General features: G+C 47.6%; 1 protein-coding gene and 1 long non-coding RNA gene across 2 annotated transcripts in view; one reads left to right on the plus strand and one right to left on the minus strand.

Moving 5' to 3' along the window:
- Nucleotides 1–23,259, plus strand: part of LOC308458830 — a 241,964-nt gene that overhangs the window by 20,041 nt on the left and 198,664 nt on the right. The gene's annotated exons all lie outside the window — the stretch shown is intronic.
- Nucleotides 15,775–18,111, minus strand: LOC308458926 (tigger transposable element-derived protein 1-like; the record flags this gene model as incomplete). Its single annotated transcript, XM_080973790.1, has 2 exons — nucleotides 17,954–18,111; nucleotides 15,775–17,333 (listed from the first exon to the last, which is right to left on the minus strand). Exon 2 carries the CDS (start codon nucleotides 17,149–17,151, stop codon nucleotides 15,775–15,777), a length of 1,377 nt encoding a protein of 458 aa, XP_080829916.1. The 5' UTR covers nucleotides 17,152–17,333; nucleotides 17,954–18,111.

Raw genomic sequence — 23,259 nt, forward strand, 5'->3', positions numbered from 1 at the left:
ACATTTTAATGTATTTTTAATCTTTGTTGGAAGCTGCCCAGAGTGGCTGGAGAAACCCAGCCAGATGGGCGGGGTACAAATAAATAATAATAATAATAATAATAATTATTATTATTATTATTATTATTATTATCATCATCATCATCATCATCATCATTATTATATTGACATTATTCTAATGAATGTTGAATGTTAATTTTTTGATGTAGGCTGCTTATTTTGAAGTTGTGTTTTATTATCACATTTTGTATTGCATTAGATTGCTTTAAGATGTACATTTTTTGTTTTTTTCAGCTTGTACACCGCCTTGAGTATTGTAAGATAGAAAGATGGTATACAAATTAAAAGTGATGATGGTGATATGTTGGGGAGATGATCCTGCAAGAAACTGCAGGATCGGAGCTTCTGCGCATGCGCAAAGCATGATTTAGCGCTTCTGTGCATGCACAAGCACCGAAACCCAGAAGTAACCCGTTCCGGTATTTCTGGGTTTGGCGCGGTGCGCAACCCGAAATCGCACAACCCGAAGCGTCTGTAACCCGAGGTATGACTGTATTTTCTTCTGGTTGCCAATTGCTTTGGGCATTTTTGTTGTTGGTAGTAGCAACGCATAAAACCACCATTGCTCTAAACCTGCAGCATTACATAAAAGTGTGAAACCAAGTTCAAGCCGTGACTTTTAATGTATTTTTAATCTTTGTTGGAAGCCGAGTAGGACGTCCGTCCTGAAATCAACTGACCAGGGAGTTCCTCTTGACAGCCTAGAAGTCACCTTGTCCTAAATCAACGCAACTGGAACTAATTGTGTCAGCGCTTTCTTGCTTCGAGGTGTCCCTCTGCTAGCTTTCCCCCTTTTCTCCCCCCCACCCTATTTTTAGCAAAGCCAGTATGCAGAGGTACAAACCGCTCCCTAACCTGTCCTGCAAGACTAAGGGCATCCAAACAAGATAGAAATGTCCCTGAACGAATCCAGTGGTGTTGGCAAACCAAATAAATCCAGCAGAATCATGCATGGATGCAGAGAATCATAAAATTGTACTTGGGTGGGATCCTCAAGGATCATCTAGTCCAGCCCCCCTGCAGTGTAGAAATCACAACTAAGTCACTTCCACCCTCCAGAGGAAGTGGGGTTGCGGGAGTCATGGCCCCAACACACGCATGGCGGCTGGAGCCCAGCCCCCGCGTGATTGGGGGAATCCCCGGCTGCATCACCCCCTGGCCAGCCAATCAGCTGGCTCTGGGGGCATGGCCTGCCCTATTTAAGGCAGGACTTGGCCAGGGATCTCCCTCTTTTCCCACCTGCCAGCTGTTCCTGCTTTTTCCCACCCTCCCGCCCTTTAAGGTTTTCGTTCCTTGACCTAGCTATGGACCTTGGTTGGTCGCCGTTGAGGGGCCTGGTAGGAATTTTTCCACTTGGCAAATTGGCACCAGCCACTTGGTTTTTGCCTACCTTTTAGCAAATCATCACAACTTTCTGGGTATTGGCGGTTAGGCATTGGTATTGCTCTGTAGATGGAAGAGGGGAGGAAGCGCCATCACCTGCCCCACATATTGAAGGGTAGTCCGAGAAAGGATTCCGGGGGGCGTGGCCCTGTCCAAAGCCTGGGGAGGTAAGGGTCTAAGGCACACCCCCAATGGACCATTTTGTCCATTTACTGTATTTATTTCTCCTGATTTGAACCATAAAATGGTGATTTTCTTGAGTCAAAATAAGAGTACCCCTAAACATTTTTAAAGAAAAAAAAAGCACTGCTTTTATCTTTATTTTATATACTGTCATCTTTTTATGTGAATCGCTCTGAGACCACTGAGTATAGGGCAGTATATTAATAACAACAACAACAACAACAACAACAACAACAATAATCCTGATCCGCTGACAAATCCTTTTTGCCACGCTGTCTGAATGAAGTGCATTTGCTAAACTGTGGACTTCTTAAAGCCAGGCCCTTGTCAACCAGTCCTTTCTGTTGTGGGAGAAATTCCCCTCAGGGGGCTCAAGTACGGAGGCTCACACCAAATTCTCATTCATTTCGACTTCATTCAGCAATGCATTACTGGACAGAGTCCAAAGCATCTCTGAGAGCTTCCCATTATGACATACTCCATGTAGGCAACATATATGTCATCTTGGCTGTTTCATCCTCTGACCAAACTCTTCTGCCACCCCACTGTCCCAACCACAGTCCTTGGAGACATTTACTCAACTCAGTTTCTTTTTACTGTCTTTGCAGAGCCCTCCTTGTACCTTATCTGGAGATTTTTCTCTTTATTATTCAGCAGTTTTGTTCCTGCTTAACTGGTTCTTACCACTTTTGTGGTCAAGCCGTATTCTTGCAAAAATGGCACTGCTTCACTCATAAGGGGATTTACAGAAGTTCCTCGCCACTCTTCTCTGGAGGCCGGGCCTTCACCTGAGCTTCAAAACCTTGAAACACCAAGGCCAGTCCCTGAAATCTGCCAGTGCTACACCTTGAACCAAGACGTGTGTCCAGCCTGCTCTGTGGAACATCAAGCAGTGCTGGTCCAAGACTAATGCATTCTTTTAACCATTCTCCTTCAATTAATGAGAAAAGAAACTACAATTGAAAATTAGCAAAACCCTTATGCTTGCAGATTTGGAAGCTGACTTCCAGATGGACCCAAACATCAATTCACAGTGGGGAGAACAGCAGCAGCATCCTTTGAAAGTCTTATCTCCCCCTAGCCTTGTGTTTCTTCACACTCAGAGCAGAAATTTGCTTTCTTTTCCAACGAGGAAAACAGCACCAACCACAAGCATCAAATAATAGCAGCTGGGAACTTTGTTTTACTCTTGTTTTGTTTTATGAAACAAAACTCTCCACGGGCCTTACGTTCCCTTTAAAATGACTGTGCATGTGATATGCAGTTTTGCCTGGGACTTGGGAGACCCGAGTTCAGATCCCGACTCAGTCATAAAGCTCACTGGGCGACTTTGGACCAGTCACTCAATCCCAGCCTACCCTTCCTCACAAGGTTGTTGTGAGGATTAAATTCAGAGGGAAGAAAACAATGTATGCTACTTTGTATCTCCTTGGAGGAAATAGTAGGATGCAGAATAAATAGATCACACAACCTTGATGGCAGAAAGTGAGAAGGAATTAAAGAACCTTTTAATGAGGGTGAAAGAGGAGAGCACAAAATATAGTTTGAAGCTCAACATCAAAAAAACTAAGTTCATGGCCACTGGTCTCATCACCTCCTGGCAAATAGAAGGGGAAGAAATGGAGGCAGTGAGAGATTTTACTTTCTTGGGCTCCATGATCACTGCAGATGGTGACAGCAGCCACGAAATTAAAAGACACCTGCTTCTTGGGAGAAAAGCAATGACAAACCTAGACAGCATCTTAAAAAGCAGAGACATCACCTTGCCGACAAAAGTCCGTATAGTTAAAGCTATGGTTTTCCCAGTAGTGATGTATGGAAGTGAGAGCTGGACCATAAAGAAGGCTGATGGCCGAAGAATTGATGCTTTTGAATTCTGGTGCTGGAGGAGACTCTGGAGAGTCCCATGGACTGCAAGAAGATCAGACCTCTCCATTCTGAAGGAAATCAGCCCTGAGTGATCACTGGAAGGACAGATCCTGAAGCTGAGGCTCCAATACTTTGGCCACCTCATGAGAAGAGAAGACTCCCTGGAAAAGACCCTGATGTTGGGAAAGATGGAGGGCACAAGGAGAAGGGGACGACAGAGGACGAGATGGTGGGACAGTGTTCTCGAAGCTACGAACATGAGTTTGACCAAACTGCGGGAGGCAGCGGAAGACAGGAGGGCCTGGCGTGCTCTGGTCCAGGGGGTCACGAAGAGGCAGACACGACTAAACGACCAAACAACAACAAGCTGTGCATGAGAACAGAAGGCACCTGAACTGGATCCCTAAAGATCTTCATGGTGAAGCAAAGAAGGAAGGGGGAGAGACTGGACTCACTTTGCATTTAAAAGTGAGGCTACCTCGTAATGCGAGACTTGAAGGACAGCTGTCCTTTGAAATTCACCCAGCACAGCTCTCTAGCCAAGTTATAATAATGAATTTTATTTATACCCCGCCCTCCCCGGCCAGAGCCAGGCTCAGGGCAGCTAACACCATTAAAACCACAGTAAAAACATAATGGGGGGAGGGAACCAATTTAAAATACAGGTTAAAATGCAATTTAAAATGCAGCCTCATTTTAAAAGTAGCCCATGGATCAAGACCATAAGGGGAGGGAAACATAAGGGTCAGACTGAGTCCAAACCAAAGGCCAGGCGGAACAGCTCTGTCTTGCAGGCCCTGTGGAAAGATGTCAACTCCCGCAGGGCCCTAGTGTCTTGGGACAGGGCATTCCACCAAGTCGGGGCCAGTACTGAAAAGGCCCTGGCCCTAGTTGAGACCAATCTAACCACCTTGTGACCTGGGACCTTCAAAGTGTTGTTATTCATGGACCTTAAGGTCCTCCTTGGGGCATACCAGGAGAGGCGGTCCCTTAGGTACGAGGGTCCTAGGCCGCATAGGGCTTTAAAGGTCAAAACCAGCACCTTAAACCTGACCCTGTACTCCACTGGGAGTAGATGCCTCCCAGACCCCGTCCAACACTACAACACTAGAATTCTGTAATTCCAATGTTCTTATGACTCACATTCCTCCCCATCCTTCCAAACGTTGCTGCAACGGAGATGTCTGAAAAGGCTTTGCCATTATTGGTACTCTAATTTGCAGTTGGTCTCCTAATAATCCCTGGCACGGAATGTGCCTTTTTCATAGCTGCTGCCAAACAGCTTGACATTTCTCTCAATCTCTTCCTGGTCCTTCCCTGCGTCCTCACCAAACTTTATGCAAATGTAAGAACAGCCTGCTGTATCAGACCGATGGCCCATCTAGTCCAGCTTCCAATTCCCACAGCAGCCAAGCAGATGCTCGTGGGAAACATGCAAGCAGGATTCGAACACAAGTGCACTCTCCCCTCCTGCGGTTTCCAGCAATGGGGATTCAGAAACATTGCTGCCTCCAGCTCTGCCGACAGAACACAGCCATCATGGCTGTTATTGTTGTTTAGTCGTTTAGTCGTGTCCGACTCTTTGTGACCCCCTGGACCAGAGCACGCCAGGCACTCCTGTCTTCCACTGCCTTCCGCAGTTTGGTCAAACTCATGCTGGTAGCTTTGAGAACAGTGTCCCACCATCTCGTCCTCTGTCGCCCCCTTCTCCTTGTGCCCTCCATCTTTCCCAACATCAGGGTCTTTTCCAGGGAGTCTTCTCTTCTCATGAGGTGGCCAAAGTCTTGGAGCCTCAGCTTCAGGATCTGTCCTTCCAGTGAGTACTCAGGGCTGATTTCCTTCAGAATGGAGAGGGTTGATCTTCTTGCAGTCCATGGGACTCTCAAGAGTCTCCTCCAGCACCAGAATTCAAAAGCATCAATTCTTTGGTGATCAGCCTTCTTTATGGACCAGCTCTCACTTCCATACATCACTACTGGGCAAACCATCCCCTTCTGCAGTTTCTAGAAACTGGAATTCAGAAGCATAGCTGCCTCCAGCCATCATGGCTAGTAGCCATCAATAGCCCCTTCCTCCCTGAAATTGTCCTATCCTCTCTTAAAACCATGTGAGCTGGTAACTTGCCAGAAGCTCGGCTCTGCCCTTGCCGGTCTTGGAAGGATCCTTTTAAAAAGTCCCATATGACCAGAGAATTTGCACCTGTCCATAGGGGGATATAGGAAGCCCTGAACACATATTTTTTAGATGTCCCTTTTACAATGATGCACGTAGAGAAACCATTGACCCCCTGCTGGTGAGACTTGCTGACCTCCCGGTAAAGCAAAAATTCCATCTTCTCCTGTTAGGCAAAGACCACAAGAAGACCCAGATTGTCGCCAGATTCTGTGCAGAGATCTGTAGGCGCAGATCCCCCGATTCAATCTAGTTTGTTAAGAAAATTCCCAAACCCGGATCCGCAGGCCACTTTGGATCATTTCTCTAAGGTAGTCTGTTTTAAAGTTTTTATGTGTTTATATGCCATCACACTTTTAAACTTAAAATCCATTGTTGCTGTATATTGTTTTAAATGTTTGTTTTACTATTGGGATTGTAGTTCCATTTGTGTTTCTCAAGCTGGTCTCTGACCGTAATAAATTTCATGTCATGTCATGTAAGCTGGTAACCTCTGCTGCGTCCTGCAGGAGAGGGTTCCACAATTTAACTACAGTGGTGCCCCGCAAGACGAATGCCTCGCAAGACGGAAAACCCGCTAGACGAAAGGGTTTTCCGTTTTGGAGGTGCTTCGCAAAACGAATTTCCTATGTGCTTGCTTCGCAAGACGAAAATGTATTGCGAGTTCCTGCGGGGTTTTTTTCCTCCCCCCCCCTTTTTCCCAAGCCGCTAAACTGCTTATCAGCTGATCGGCTAAGCCGCTTATCAGCTGATCGCTAAGCCGCTTATCAGCTGATCCTTAAGCCGCTTAACAGCTGATCGCTAAGCCGCTTATCAGCTGATCCGCTAAACCCCTAAGCCGCTAATACTGTACTGTAGCGCTAATCCGCTAAACAGCTAATGGGCTTGCTTCGCAAGACGAAAAAACCCGCAAGACGAAGAGACTCGCGGAACGGATTCTTTTTGTCTTGCGAGGCACCACTGTATGTGTTGTGTGATGATGTACATCCTTTTATCTGCCCTGAATCTTCCCACCTTTATTGAATGTCCACGCGTTCCAGTAATATGAGAGAGGATGGAAGACATTTCTCTATCCCCTTTCTCCAGCAGCTGGGACTTATTTAATTTGCCTGCATGAGCACCGCTCCCAACAGTGGCAGACCTGGGAATCTCAATTTTCAGGGGCGCCCTGTGTGATGCTAAAACTCTCTGCCCCCCACCTCTCGCGCCCCGTTCTGCAGCACATGGCACCCGGTGTGGCAAAATTGTCACCCTACTCTAAAACCTCCTGTGCTCTCAACTATGCTTGCTTTGAATGTTGAGCAACAAACGCCTCTTCATGGGGGGGGGGGACACTTCTGAACAATTGGAAGTCATGAAAACCACCGCATTACACCAAATGGATCCACCATTTCCATGAGCTCAAAACTGACCTCGATAGAGAAATGTGCTGCGTAGCAAATGATTTTCCTCCTTTTTTTATATGAAAGGGGCTGGGGGGGGAAAAGCAAAGTCAGCAAGGAAATTAAAGCGGGGGGTGGGGGGGGTGGAAGGAAGGAAGCCCGCAGAGCAAACTGTTGAATGTTGCAGAAATGAAAGCAAGCAAATGGAAGGTGTTTCAGCCGTAACATCAGGGAGGGAAAGTGGCGGAGGGAGAAGTCAAAGACTGTTAATATACCTGAACATGGTGGGGGTGGGGGGAGAAGCCCGAGTCTGAAAGGCTGACTAGCAATAAAAAATCCATTAGATATTTGTCCTCCCCCACCCCTGAGAGAGAGAGAGAGAGAGAAAGTCCTTAAGTGCTTTCTCTACCTCGGGTGCACACGCAGAGAGCCCCCTCCCTGTCTCCTGCTTCTGTTGGCCGTCCCAACATGCTGTTTGGGTGCTGTCCAGAGCATCCTCTTAATGTGCACCAGCAACACGCCGACTTCATTAAGGGCCTTTCGATTAATGTCAGGGTGGAGCCACTCTGCGGGCAGCATCCATCGCCGGGGCGATGGCATATTTAGCGCAAGGCCCTTAGCATAATCGGAATGGATGAAGCCACCTTGGGGAGAGAAGAGGAGGCTGCTTTTAATAGACCTGTAAGTGCTGGCGGGATGAATATTTATGGCGCACTTTCTTTCCAAATGGGGGGGGGGGCGGAGGGTGCACAATGAAATATTCAGCGGGAAGCGGGCCAGGGAAGAAGGAGGCATTCAGGGAACGCACTCTCTCTACTCCAGGGAAGCTATTTCACCTGTCCCTGCATTTATGGAGTTTCTTTTTTGACAACATAAGAAGGGCCTGCCGAATACAGCCAGTGGCCTGTCTAGTCCAGCAGCCTGTTTTCACAGCACATTCTCCCTTCCTGTGGTTTCCAGCGACTGGTTTTTGGGCACATTGCTGCCTCCAGCCATGAGAGCACAGTCATCATGGCTAGTGGCAGTCCTGTCAGTTGTTGTTTAGTCGTTTAGTCGTGTCCGCCTCTTCGTGACCCCATGGACCAGAGCACGCCAGGTCCTCCTGTCTTCCACTGCCTCCCGCAGTTTGGTCAAACTCATGCTGGTAGCTTCGAGAACACTGTCCCACCACCTCGTCCTCTGTTGTCCCCTTCTCCTTGTGCCCTCCATCTTTCCCAACATCAGGGTCTTTTCCAGGGAGTCTTCTCTTCTCATGAGGTGGCCAAAGTCTTGGAGCCTCAGCTTCAGGATCTGTCCTTCCAGTGAGCACTCAGGGCTGATTTCCTTCCGAATGGAGAAGTTGGATCTTCTTGCAGTCCATAGCTTTAACTATACGGACCTTTGTCGGCAAGGTGATGTCTCTGCTTTTTAAGATGCTGTCTAGGTTTGGTCGAATCCTCTTTTAATAATAATACTACTACTAATAATTTATTATTTATACCCCGCCCATCTGGCTGGGTTTCCCCAGCCACTCTGGGCGGCTTCCAACAGAACACCAAAATACAATAACCTATTAAAAATTAAAATCTTCCCTAAACAGGGCTGCCTTCAGATGTCTTATAAAAGTCTGGTGGTAGTTTTTCTCTTTGACATCTGGTGGGAGGGTGTTCCACAGGGCAGGTGCCACTACCGAGAAGGCCCTCTGCCTGATCCCCTGTAACTTGGCTTCTTGCAGTGAGGGAACCGCCAGAAGGCCCTCAGAGCTGGACCTCACTGTCCGGGCAGAACAATGGCCATAAATAAGGCAGGGCAAGCTGGCAGGGACCACACAGACACACACGCCTCGCAAGCACAGGCTGCAAAGCTGGAGGACCCCATCCATAGCCCTCCACAGATCAGGCCAAGTAACTGGGACCACAGGGAGACGTCAGTAAGTTATGCAGAGCACGTGGAAAATGTGCTTTCAAATGTTTCAGGCAACTCAGGAAAGTGAGCCAAGCTGTACATGGCAAAAGGAGGCTCTGTGACCTCCAAGGTTCTTTCCAGCTTTGTGGTTTGGCTTGCTCATCACGCTAAGCCAGTGATTGTTTGGTCAAAGTGGTTTGCAGAGCTCTCTGTGGTTAGCAGGGTTGCAAACTGAAAGTGTAAAATTATCAATAAAAAGAGTTTAATGCTGCGCTGGGCCTGGGGGTAACCTGTGAAATGCAGTCCAGGATAGGTCCAGAATCCAAAGGTTCCCCTAGGAGTTAGTCCGACAGGGCCAAGGTAGGACATGAGGCAGGAAACCAGGCAAGGACAGGTACAGGATCTCAGGCAGGATCTGGCATACAGCAATGTTGCTCCCGCAACCTGGGGCAGGGTCCGACAGCCTTTTATCTCTTTCGGGGTAGCGGCCGGTCCGGATCCCCCAGCGACTCACCTCCCTGTCATGCCCAGAGGCGAGTACTCCTCCTGTGAGTACTCAGGTCTCTCCTTCTCTCAGATCTGAGTCCCTGCAGCTCGGGAGACATCGGTGGGTTACTCGACCCAGGGGCCGCCTCAGCCTCCCCTGACCCAACCGGTAGTGGAGCAGCTGTAAGTGATGGCCCATCTGGAGGCAACGAGGTCATCCCCGCATCTGGAGCCAGGGCAGGCTCAGGCCCCTGACTCGGCCCAGCTGGGGTTTGTTGCAGGGGAACCTGTGCAGACTGGGACTCTTCAGGATCAGGCCCTAGACGCAGTTCAGGTGATGCCTGAGGCAGAGGATCTGGTGCAGACTGAGTCTCCTCTGGTTCCAAGTCCAAGCCCGAGTCCCAGGCCATCACAAATGCTTATTGTCGGGAGAATCAGGAGAAAGAAAAGGAAGTCCTTCAGTCCTGCAGGAGGCAGTGATTGCCACCAACTTGGAATAACCTGGGGGTCCCGTCAAACTCTACGATTCTATAGGTTTTTAAGCAGAGGTTGGATGGCCATCTGCCATGGATGCTTTAGCTGAGAGTCCTGCACTTCAGGGTTGGACTAGATGACCCTTGGGTCCCTTCCAACTGTATGATCCTATGATTCTATAAAAAGGTAAAGGGACCCCTGACCATTAGGTCGAGTTGTGGCCAACTCTGGGGTTGGGGCGCTCATCTCGCTTTATTGGCCGAGGGAGCCGGCGTACAGCTTCCGGGTCATGTGGCCAGCAGGACTAAGCCGCTCCTGGCGAACCAGAGCAGCGCACGGAAATGCCGTTTACCTTCCCGCCGGAGCAGTACCTTTTTATCTACTTGCACTTTGCTTTCGAACTGCTAGGTTGGCAGGAGCAGGGACCGAGCAACGGGAGCTCACCCCGTTGCAGGGATTCGAACCGCCGACCTTCTGATCAGCAAGTCCTAGGCTCTGTGGTTTAACCCACCGCTTTAAAAGAGGATTTAGATGAATTCATGGAAGAGCAGAAAGCTACTAGCCAGGATGGCTATGGTTTGCCTCCGTAGTTGAAGGCAGAAATGCTTTTGAATACCAATTACTGAACTCCCGCTTCCAGGATTCCCTTTAGAATCCAACAGGATGCTGGACTAAACGGGCCATTGGCCTGATCCAGCAGCCTCTTCTTACCTTCTTTCATGAAGATCCCTCCCCAGGTCTGAGCATGCAATTTGGGACTGGGGCCTATTTTCACTTTCAAAAAAGCCCTTCTCCTACCAGTCTGCAAAGAAAAGAGAAGTGAAATGATAGGCGGAAGTCTAGACTTTTTCTGGGGCTATTGTCAGTATGTGAAGTCCTCCTGCTGTTTGAGCCATTGTCAATACTTCTTTGAAGTGCAAAAGGAGGCTTGTAAAGATTGTTCTCTACCTGCAGCAGCATGGAATATTTGCATTGATAATGAATGCTCAGAAGAGGGCAGGGAGGAAAGACTGCCTTAAAGCGCCTTTCATTCAAGTCATCTTTCTGGCCTGTTTTTGCTTCAAGGACATGCCTCCCAGGGTCCAATACTTGGACTAAGTTTAATGAAGAACTGTCAATCCAATTTATAAAGGGTGTCCCCCCCCCCTGCACTCTACACAAACTTGAGAGTTGGAGGGACTACAAGAGTCATCTAGGAATCAGAGCTAAAGACTCCCTGAACAGATGGTCATTCAACCTCTGTTTAAAAACCTACAGGAAAGGAGAGTCCACCACCTTGCAAGGTCCTGGAATCATGGTCGAGCTGGAAGGGACCTCAAGGGTCATATATACCTTGGCCTCGGCCCAGTATCCCTGAAGGAGCGTCTCCACCCCCATCATCCAGCCTGGTTCCCTCCCTGCAAGAAGCGAGGTTACAGGGAACCAGGCAGAGGGCCTTCTTGGTGGTGGTACCCGCCCTGTGGAACGCCCTCCCATCAGATATCAAGGAAATACACAACTATCTGACTTTTAGAAGACATCTGAAGGCAGCCTGTTTAGGGAAATTTTTAATGTTTGATCTTTTATTGTGTTTTTAATGTTCTGTTGAAAGTCACCCAGAGTGGCTAGGGAAACCCAGCCAGATGGGCAGGGTAGAAATAAACAAATAAATAATAATTATCTATTCCAACTCTTGCAATGCAGGACTCTCATTCATTAGAGGTTATTAAACAGGGTTTGGACGTCTATCTGTCAGGGTTTCTAAAGAAGTGATTCCTGCATTGCAGAGGGTTGTTCTACATCAGGCATCCCCAACCTTCGGCCCTCCAGATGTTTTGGACTACAATTCCCACCATCCCTGACCACTGGTCCTGTTAGCTAGGGATCATGGGAGTTGTAGGCCAAAACATCTGGAGGGTTGCAGGTTGGGGATGCCTGGTCTAGATGAACATTCCAACTCTGCAATTCTGTGCTTCTTTTTGAACACGAGGACAGCTGTGTTTCCTTCCGGACAGCCCTGACTATAGATAGTACACAGAGCGACCTCAGTCAGCTTGAGGACTTGGCCGACACCTTAATCAACTTTTCCTGCTTGAACTGGCTGCTGTTGCAGGGACTTTCTCAGCACCCGAACCACTAATCCCCATGACCTTTTAATAAGCAGGATGGATGCTTTGACGTTGGTCCCTTTGAAGAAGCCCAGCAAACCCCTGGCAGGATTAGCATTTTAGTCCATTTCATTTCTGTCTGGCTCTTGCCACGAAGCTGCGAGTGGATATCTGACTAAAGACGGTAATTTGGAAAGGCAATTTTCCTGAATTGCAGGTACGGCGAGATGTCGGGAGATGTAACTGCTGGCTCAGGCAGTCAGATGGAGAATAAACACCAAAGTGATTTAATGGATTCTTTTCATGCTTCCTTCTCTGTGTTTTTTCCCCCCTTTCCCAAAGCCTGGCTGAATGAAGCAAAATAATTATAAGCACAAAATGTCACCTCATTTGGCATAATCATTAGTCTTGCCTCACTTCCCATCACGCTTATTTTACTGGTGGAAAATAAACATCATACAAGAGGAGGCTAGCTGAGGTCCTCTGGGGTTAGGGAGACGAGGGACCAACACTAAGAATATTGTTAGACGTCACGCCAATTTCTGAGTAGTGAGAGACTTCAAAGGTCTGCTTTCCTTGGAGTGAAGGTCAGTGGGGACTGTGGTGTCTTGAAGACACATCGTTTTATTTAGACATCTATACAATCTGAGAATAAGATGGAAGGGAATGGCAGGATAAATTATTAGATTATACTGAATTGGCCAGATTAACAGAGACAATCCGTGGACAGCCTAGACAAGATTTTCAAAAAGAATGGGGAGAATGCAGAGAACACTTTACCAGACAGTGCCCCAAAATATACACCTGGACTTGTTTTGATTAATTTCTACAGGAGACTTCGTGGTTTTTAAAGTCATAATTAGGAAACATTATAATAATCACATATAAAAGAAACAGCATACAAGAAGTAAATAGGGAGGCCATTTACGGGATAAAGGAAGTCTTTTATTTTTATGTTATGTTTTCTTTGTGTAAGGGGATAGGAGTTTAATTCTGATAATTAAATTGTCAGTGGTGGTGGGTAGGTTTGTATGTATGAGTTGTTGTGGACTATGTTGTAAATAAAGTAAAAATAAAAAGATGGAGGGGCTCACAGCATTAACACCCTGACAGATCTTGCTTCTCCATCACAGCTTTGGATCCAGCACAGAATCAAGCATGTCTCTGTGTCTCCATCTTCCAGCCTGTTTCTAGCTCACCCACCCACAACTCTCTGGCTTTTGTTCTCCTACCTAGGATTTAGATAAGGTTGGTTCAGGAAGGCTCGCCTGTTCCTTCTATGGCACAGAGCAACTTCTTTCGTTATGCTAATTGTGGTGCTTAACTAGTCAGCCAAAGCCATTGGCACACTTGCTCTCATACAGTCCACCCTTACAGAAACAGGATCCCAAGAACAGGAAGGGACTTATGGTATCGCCCAGACTGACCACCCCCCAAAAAATCCCTACAACCCCGGGTTTATTTCTATGTGAGTTTCCAAATATTTCATAACAAACTTTTTGTTATGGTAAAGGGAGAAACTGACTTCTCACTGAAAAAAGTTGGGCCTTGAAATTTCATTGGAAATCTCCTTTCTTGTCCTTTGAATCCATTGGTTTGGGTCCTGGTGCAGCAGAAAACAAGCTTGTTCCATCTTTCATGTGACAGCCCTCTTCTCTCATAAGGCTAGAAGTCGAGGACTCTCATGTCCTCCAATGCAATTGAATGTTAGAAGTTGCAGGACCTGCAAAAGGAAATGCTTTTTAACATGTGAATGGTTAAACTATGGAAATTGCTGCAGCAAGTGATAGCCACCGAGTCAGACAGCTCTAAAGGGAGTTTTGATGAAATCACAGTGGATAAAGCTATCAAGGGCTACTAGTCACTAAAGCTCTATACTGCTTCCAACATCACCCTCTCTCTGGATACGAGCCTTGGAGCGATCTAGAATAGGTGAGTGCTACTGGGCTTCTGTCCTGCTTTAAAGCATCTGGTTGGCCACTGTGGGAACAGAATAAGGGATAAGATATGCCTCTGGTGTGACCCAGAAGAAATATAATGTTCTTTATGAGCCCAGTGCATCATAGAATTGTAGAGCTGCAAGGGACCCTGGGGCTCATCTAGTCCAACCCCTTGCAATCCAGGAATCTCAACCATGATGGCCATCTAACCTCTGCTTGAAAACCTCCAAGGAAGGAGATCATGAGATGTTTCCAACTCTCTTCTCTTCTAAACTGGCTCTTCAAAGATTCCCTGATCACCACAGCATCCAGAAAAGGGGCCATGTGGAACAATGCATTCATAGATGTGTTCTTCTCTAGCAATGCTTGTGTCTCCTATGCAAGGACACATGTGAAAAGAACTATGGGCTCAGTTCAAATATTTTGCTTGTGGTGTCTGTTTCTGCCTAGTTCAGGTTCTGCTTGGCTGTGGAGATGTTGACTCTCCATCCCCATACTCGTCTGCAGGATTTCGTGGGAGATTATGATTCTAGACCTGCCGTTCTCCATTTTGGCTAGGCAGTGAACCAAGGCAGTCAGGGAGAACAAATAGCCTTCACAGGGAGCCATCCAGCAGTGAAAGGGGGAAGGAGTAAGGTTCAGAATCCAGGTAGTAACATCAGGGTCAGGTTCTGCAGCACCATGGAGAGCTCCCAGGGAAGGTAGCAATTGACTGAGCATTAGTTTTTCTCATATGTCATCTGAGTGCTAGGAAATGCAAGGGAGGGAAATAAAGGAACATAGGAATATAAGAAGAGGCTGCTGGATCAGACCAATGGCCCATCTAGTCCAGCATCCTGTTCTCACAGTGGCTGAGCAGATGTCTTTGGGAAACTCCTAAGCAGGATTGAAGCACAAGAGCATCCTTCACTCCTGCGGTTTCCAGCAATTGGGACCCAGAAGCATCGGTACCTATTACTGTGGAGGCAGTGCATAGCCATCATGGCTAGTAACCTGAATAGCCCTTTCTTCATCCGCTTTAAAAGCCACCCAAGCCGGTGGCCATCACTGCTTCCTGTGGGTGTGAGTTCTGCAGTTTAATTATTAATAATAATAATTTTATTATTTATATCCCACCCATCTGGCTGGGTTGCATTGTGTTAAGAAGTACTTTTTAAACCCCTTCCAGTAGCACCTTAGAGACCAACCAAGTTTGTTATTGGTATGAGCTTTCGTGTGCATGCACACTTCTTCAGATAGAAGAAGTACAGTGGTGCCTTGCAAAACGAAATTAATTCGTTCCGCGAGTCTTTTCGTCTTGCAAAGCACGGTTTCCCATAGGAATGCATTGAAATTCAATTAATGCGTTCCTATGGTCAAAAAAAGTCCAATCAAAGCCAAATTTGGTACAACAATAGTTTATTAACTGCTCTTTAAAGTCACACATACTTTAAAGAGCATATTAAAAATTGAAGGAACAATAAATTAAGTTTCTAAACATGACAGAAAAACATTTAAAAATCAACAAAGTGTACTGTACATACATTTTCTAAGACTCTGGGGGACCACTCGAAGAAGGTTCCTCTTCCACTCTTTGCTTCTTGCTGAGGAACCTGTCCATGGTCTGCTGCTTCATCCGCCTTTTCAGCAGCTCCCTGAGAGGCAACATGACCGTCGTATCAAAAGTGTTCGCTTGGTCATGTGCCACGTGCTTGTTAGGGTGGTGCCGCTCTGCAAAAGCCTGCACCTCCTTCCACTTCTGGCAAATGTCCCTCAGTTCTTTGGAGGACGGCCGTTCCTCAGTTGCTTCCTCCTCTTCCAGCGAGGCCTGCTCCTGCGCAACCTCTGCCTGCAGTTCAACCAGCTCCTGGGTGGTCAGCTCGTGGTCATGCTCCTCCACCAGCTCGCAGACGTCTCCTCTGTGACCTCCAGGCCCATGGTCCTCCCCAAGGCAACAATGTCCTGCACCACTGTTGACTCTGGTGCATCAGAGTCACTTGGTGCCACACAGTCCGGCCACAGGCTGCGCCAAGCGCAATTCAAATTTCTCTGGCTGATCCCATTCCAGGCCGTGGTGATCATCTTCAAGCAGGTGACGATGTCGAAGTGGTCCTTCCAGAATTCCTGCAGGGTGATGGTGGTGCAATCAGTCACCTCGAAGCATCGCCTGAAAAGCTCCTTGGTGTAGAGTTTTTTGAAATTGGCGATGACCTGCTGATCCATCGGCTGGAGCAGTGGCATGGTGTTAGGCGGCAGGAACATGATGTTGATGAAGCTGAACTCCTCCAACAAGTCCACCTCAAGGCCTTTAGGATGAGCAGGAGCATTGTCCATCAGAAGCAAAGCCTTCAGCGGCAGGTCGTTGTCCAGCAGGTACTGTTTGACAGCAGGGCCAAAAGCAAGATTGACCAAGTCCACAAACAGCACATGTGTGACCCAAGCCTTGCTGTTGGATCGCCACATGACATTCAGCCGCTCCTTGTCGACCTTGTGTTTCTTGAAGGCCCGTGGGTTCTCCGAGTGGTACACCAGCAGGGGCTTGATCTTCAGGTCGCCGCTTGCGTTGGCACAGAAGAGCAGGGTCAGGCGGTCCTTCATGGGCTTGTGGCCAGGCAACTTGGCCTCCTCCTGTGTGATGAAAGTCCTTTTGGGCATCCTCTTCCAAAACAGCCCGGTCTCGTCGCAGTTGAAGACCTGCTGTGGAACGTAGCCCTCCGTCTTCACAACCTCCAGGAACTCCAAGGCAAAGTCTTCAGCCGCAGGAACATCAGAACTGGCAGCCTCTCCATGCCTGACCACGCTGTGGATTCCAGATCTTGCCTTGAACCGGTCAAACCAGCCTCTGCTTGCCTTGAAGACTTCTGGCTCGCCTGAGGTTCCTGGCTGTTCCCGGATGAGGTCTGCGTGCAAGGCCTTGGCCTTCTCACAAATGACGGCCTCAGTCACTGTGTCCCCTGCACGCTGCTTCTCTTCTAACCAGATGAGCAGCAACTTCTCGACCTCCTCCAGAACAGCTGGGCGGTTCTTCACGATCCTGGTGACTCCCTTGGCTGCATCAGTCGCAAGGATCTTCTCCCTCATCTTCAGGATGGTCCCGATGGTCGATGGGTTCCTGCCGTACTCCCTGGCGAGGTCTGTCACACGCATTCCACCGTCGTGCTTCCAGATGATCTCCTTCTTCATTTCCAGCGTCACCTTCTCCTTCTTCCTCTCGCCGGCCTCCGCAGCAGCAGCAGTCTTCTTGGGTCCCATGGCAGCACAGCTGTTACCTTTGTAAACTCAGAAAAAGAAAAAAAAATCAGCAATTCAAACCCAGAACCAAGTCCTTGAATTCCAAACACCCAACCCAAAATCCAAAAACCCCCAAAAAAGTTTTAAAAGTTTAACTTACGAAATGGCTGCAAATCACCAAAGTCTTCAAAATCCTCAAATGGCTGCAAAAGAAGTTTTGGGAAAGCTTTAAAAATCACCAAAGTCTTCAAATACCTCAACTGTTCCCCCAGCCCCTCCCCAACTGTTGCAAACCCCTCCCCAGCTGTTCCCCCATCCACCCAGCACACAGAAATTCAAACCCAGAATTTTTTTCAAAAAAACAACAACATGGCCCAATGGTCACAGAAAACCATAAAAATTCAAAAAAAAACCACACAAGCTTCCAGATTCTTGCAAACCCCTCCCCAGCTGTTCCCCCAGCCACCCAGCACACAGAAATTCAAAACCCAGAAATTTTTTTCAAAAAAACAACAACATGGCCCAATGGTCACAGAAAACCATAAAAATTCAAAAAAAAACCCCACACAAGCTTCCAGATTCTTGCAAACCCCTCCCCAGCTGTTCCCCCAGCCACCCAGCACACAGAAATTCAAAACCCAGAAATTTTTTCCAAAAAACAACAACATGGCCCAATGGTCACAGAAAACCATAAAAATTCAAAAAAAACCCACACAAGCTCCCAGATTCTTGCAAACCTCTCCCCAGCACCAAGTCCTTGAATTCTAAACACCCCAACCCAAAATCCAAAACCCCCCAAAAACGTTTTAAAAGTTTAACTTACCAAACAGCTGCAAAAGAAGTTTTGGGAAAGCTTCAAAAATTCAGCAAACTCTTTAAAAAGCTCAAAAAGGCCACCACACCGCGTGCAATGTGTTGCTCCTCGAAGTCAAGTCGCAACTGCACCTCTTCCAGCAATGCACCCTGGGTATTAACGGTTTTACGAAAAAGGAAACAAACTTGCAAGACGTTTTCATCTTGCGAAGCAAGCCCATAGGGAAATTCATCTTGCGAAGCAACTCGAAAACGAAAAAACCTTTCGTCTTGCGAGTATTTCGTCTTGCGAGGCGTTCGTCTTGCGAGGCGTTCGTCTTGCGGGGCACCACTGTATCTGAAGAAGTGTGCATGTACACGAAAGCTCATACCAATAACAAACTTAGTTGGTCTCTAAGGTGCTACTGGAAGGAATTTTTAAATTTTGTTTTGACTATGGCAGACCAACACGGTTACCTACCTGTAACTATTTTTAAAACCCATCCTGTATCTTCCAACACTCAGCTTCATGGTATATCCATGAGTTCTAGTGTTATGAAAGAAAGAGGAAAGCAAGGGAGAAGGGAAGGGAAGGGAAGGGAAGGGAAGGGAAGGGGAGGGGAGGGAGGGAGGGAGGGAGGGAGGGAGGGAGGGAGGAAGGAAGGAAGGAAGGAAGGAAGGAAGGAAGGAAGGAAGGAGCCACTGGGTTTAAATTATGAGTGTTTCAGCCAGGCCCCCAGCCCTGCCTTTATCCAGACCATTGCAAGATGGATTTGTATGATAAAGTCACAGCTCTGCTGTCTCCTTTCATTGCAGAGATGTGCTTTGTCCTGGGAGCCAGCCTCTCTTTTGGTCTTCAGCCATCGGTTTTGCCTCCTCTGATGGGATTTGGCTGTCCTAAAGGGAACCTCATGGGAGGCAGGTTAAAATTCAACACACACATTGCAAGAGTCTCAGGCAGTGGACCTGTTCTTTCCCTGTGGAGGCTGGCTGAAAATAAGGCCATCAGGAATGGGAAGCTATTTCAACTCCTCGCAGGCTAGTTCAAAGCCCTTTTCTGTCCTGGTGGAAGAATCGCTCTTCTCCCGGGCTCACGAGGAACGTCTGTGGAACATTCTGAGAGAATATGGTGTAAAATAACATTGATTTTCCTTTCTTTTCTAAAATGTAGCAACTAGGTGGAAGGAGTGGACATGTCATATAAAGAAGCCATCCTACAATCAACGGGTTGTCGGTACTTGCAATGAGTCCTGTGCTGTGCTTTGAAGACCCAGCAATCAGCTGATAGCCCAAACGCTTTGCAGGTGCCACTGATCAGCTGACTGTTAGTGCCTGCAAACCCCCTTTGGGTGTAAGGCAGGTGGGTGTAGTTGACCAAAATGGCTTGGTGACCCAAATGGGGGCCCCTTGGGGAGCCTGGTTTTGACCTGAAGTTCAGAGGCTCCCACCCCTGTTGTTGTTGTTTAGTTGTGTCCGACTCTTCGTGACCCCATCGACCAGAGCACGCCAGGCACTCCTGTCTTCCACTGCCTCCCGCAGTTTGGTCAAACTCACTAAGCTCTAAATCAGAATTAAAACCCACCCAGCTAAGTCCTGCCCACTCTCAAGAGGCTTTTAGCAAAGAATCTGTTCCAGTCCCGTTACTCCTAGACATCAGCAGAAGTCTACTGTCCCTATCAAAGGAAGCAATAATATTGCTCTCTTCTGCTTTGATCAGATCTCACCTGGCATCCTGTGTCCAGTTCTGGGTGCCACAATTTAAGAAGGATGTTGACAAGCTGGAAGATGTGCAGAGGAGGGCGACCAAGATGATCAAGGGTCTGGAAACCATGCCTGATGAGGAACGGTTGAAGGAGCTGGATATGTTTAGCCTTGAAAAGAGACTGAGAGGAGATATGATAGCCATCTTCAAATATCTTAAGGGCTGCCACATGAAAGTTCACGGGACAAAAGGGCAGCAGGACACTCAATTGGGAGAGATGGGTTGGGCTGGGGGCAGCAGCTGAGTAGGGGGCACTCATCTCAAAGGGGGGGCATGCTGCCTGCTGTTTGTGCAAGAGGTCCCTGGTTCAACTTCCAGTTAAAAGGCTGGGAAAGGCCCGAGGCCCTGGAGAGCTGCCCCTGCCACTCAGAGCGGACAGCATTGGGTTGGATGGACCAATGGCTTCACTTGGGAGAAGACAGCTTCCTGGGTTCTCTGTGGATTGATCCAGTACGGATCCACTTGGGGCTGTGGTCCCAAGCCGGGTGATGCGAGTAAACAGAAGGGTGTTGAGAAGCTGGAGGATGTGCAGAGGAGGGCAACCAAGATGATCAAGGGTCTGGAAACCAGGCCTTATGAGGAACGGTTGAGGGAGTTGTGTATGTTTAGCTTGGATGAGAGGAGACTGAGAGGAGATATGAGAACCGTCTTCAAGTATCTCAAGGGCTGTCACATGGAAGAGGGAAAAAGCATTTTATTTTTTTTGCTGCTCCTGAAAGATAGGACCCAAACCAATGGATGCAAATGACAAGACAGGAGATGCTGAATAAATATCAGATGATGATGATGATGATGGTGATGATGATGATGATTTTACTCTGGGAGTTGTTTGACAATGGGACTTCCTTGGAAGCTTTCAAACAGAGGTTGGATAGCCATCTGTCAGGGATTCTTTAGCTGTGTTTCAACTCCACGATTCTATGATTTTTGCAGTCAAAAATACCTGGGATTGTAGAGGGGTTATCTGCATGCTAACGCTTTGCTCCCCCACTGAGCTCAGTTCTCTACCCAGCCTGTGGTCTGATATACAAGGCGGAGGACCTGAATTGAAACCCCTTTCGCTCCAATGGGACCCTCTGCAGGAGAACGTTGCAGGTGGTTTGTGCTCTCTGCTTCCAACCTTTCCCCCTTGTGGCCCCAGCTCTGCTCTCATTAAATTGGTTTGCAGCGCACTCCCCTTCCCCCTGATTTCCCTATGCCGCCATTCCTCTTGAAGGAGGCAGACAATCATTTGAATGCATTTTTTATTCCTTGCACAACAAGGCAGGGGTGTCTCAAAATTGCTGCCCTTTCTTTTCGGAGCCCCGGATGAAATGACAGGAAATAATTACGCTCCTATCTGCGCCGAGAGCTGCTGGCTGGTGCGATGCCAGATACAAGTAGTTTGTTACTCTTGTTTTATCACTCTCAGCAGAAGTGGGCCTCAGAGATTATGCACTCTAGTATTGCCTGGGTCTTTATCACTGCATATTTTGGAAAGTAATTTCTGGTAATTATTTTTTTTTTCTTCCAAAAGAAAAAAATATATACATAAATTAACCAGAAGGTTTTGTTTGGTCTCAGTGATGCAATAGATTAATCTCTTTTGCACAAGCTTCATTATAGTCTGGAATTGACCAGGGGCCAGGATAGTTGATGGAAGCCAAGCTAAACAAGGGAAGACATTGAGCCCCCCACAACTGGTGGTTTCTTGACAGAAACTGTTTAGAAGTACTGCATAAAAGAGCCCTGCTAGCTCAGAACAAAGGTCTGGGATCACCAGCATCCTCTGAGAAGCAAACAAACAAAGCAGATAAGAAAAAGTCTTCCTATATTGTTTACTCATCCCTGCTGTTGGTTTTCAGAAGCACATTGGGCTGGTCCAGTTAGCTCTCCCTTTGAGAAGATGAAGCTAAATGTGGATTACAGGGACTCAGAGGGTCAGAACAGTTGCAGCAGGTGGAGTCAAGGGGCTAGGGAGAATTGCAGGCATCTTTCAACATCTTTATGTGCCCCCTCGCCCAGCTTGTTCAGAGTTTTGGTTTGGGCTGCCATCAGTATGCTGATGACACCCAACTCTATCTGTTGATGGACGGCCATCCTGACTCAGCGCCAGACACACTGACCAGATGTTTGGAAGCTGTGGCTGAATGGTTACGTGGGAGCCGGTTGAAGTTAAATCCTTCGAAGACAGAGGTCCTTTCCCTGGGTCGGGATGATATGGGATTGGGGGGGCAACTCCCATCTCTTGCAGGGCCGCAATTAGTGCCAGCACCGTCTGTTAAGAGTTTGGGTGTAATCTTCGACACCTCCCTTTCCATGAAGGCGCAGATTGCAGCTACACCAAAGGCGGCATTTTTTCATCTCCGCCAAGCTAAGCAGTTGGCTCCTTACCTCTCTCACCCTGACTTAGCCACTGTGATCCATGTGATAGTCACCTCCAGACTGGATTATTGTAACTCACTCTACGTAGGGCTGCCCTTGAGACTGACCCAGAAACTCTAGCGGGTGCAGAATGCCGCGGCAAGACTCCTTACGGGATCACATTTCCCCGGTGCTATACCAGCTGCACTGGCTCCCGGTGGAGTACAGGATCAGGTTTAAGGTGCTGGTTTTAATCTTTAAAGCCCTATATGGCCTAGGACCCTTGTACCTACGGGACCACCTCTCCTGGTATGTCCCACAGAGGACCTTAAGGTCGTCAAACAAAAACATCTTGGAGGTCCTGGGCCACAGGGAGGTTAGGCTGGCCTCGACCAGAGCCAGGGCTTTTTCGACTGTGGCCCCGATCTGGTGGAACGCTCTGTCACAAGAGACTAGGGCCCTGCGGGACTTGACATCTTTCCGCAGGGCCTGCAAGACAGAGCTGTTCCACCAGGGCTTTGGCCAAGGCACAGTCTGACTCCCTCCTTTGGTCATCCTCACAGAACTCTAGCCCAATGGTTGCCATGAATTTGATTTTGAATTGATTTTAAAATGAATTGATTTTAGAATGTTGTGTTACTTTTATTGTTGTTAGCCACTCTGAGCTTGGCTTCGGCTGGGGAGGGTGGGATATAAATAAAATTTTATTATTATTATATTATTATTATTAATTTGAACTAATTAGCCAAGTCCCTAGAGTCTAGAGCAGCTAGGGATGATGGGAGTTCTAGTCTCATGAAATCTGGGGACCCGAAAGTTGAGAAAGAGGGTGACAAATGTCATGTTATCTAGTGCCTAAAATGCATCAGGTAAATGCCTCTAAAACCAGATAGATGTTTTTAAAAAGTAGAATGACAGAAATCAGAGGAGATGGGAATTAGTTTTAAAAACCTCAAACTGAAATGCACTCAGTGCGAAGTATTTTAAAATGAATTGCCCTTGTCTAACAGGGTTCCTAGTTAAATAACGACGTAGGACTTTGCAAGAGAGGAGATGCTTTGAGGAGGAGAACGGGGCCACCCTGAGCGGAGCTGTTTCTTGACACGTCCTCGCTTGGCTACAGGTCAAGCAAGATGCTTTTTGGTGAGAGGGGCTGCCTGGTCAAGCTGTGCTGATTCAATTATGGCAGGTATGAGCATGCCCAAAGGAAGCAGCTGTTTTTCCTCAGCTTT

Source organism: Podarcis pityusensis (genome assembly GCF_964106645.2).
Source record: "Podarcis pityusensis genome assembly, chromosome: 11".
Lineage (NCBI taxonomy): Eukaryota > Metazoa > Chordata > Lepidosauria > Squamata > Lacertidae > Podarcis > Podarcis pityusensis.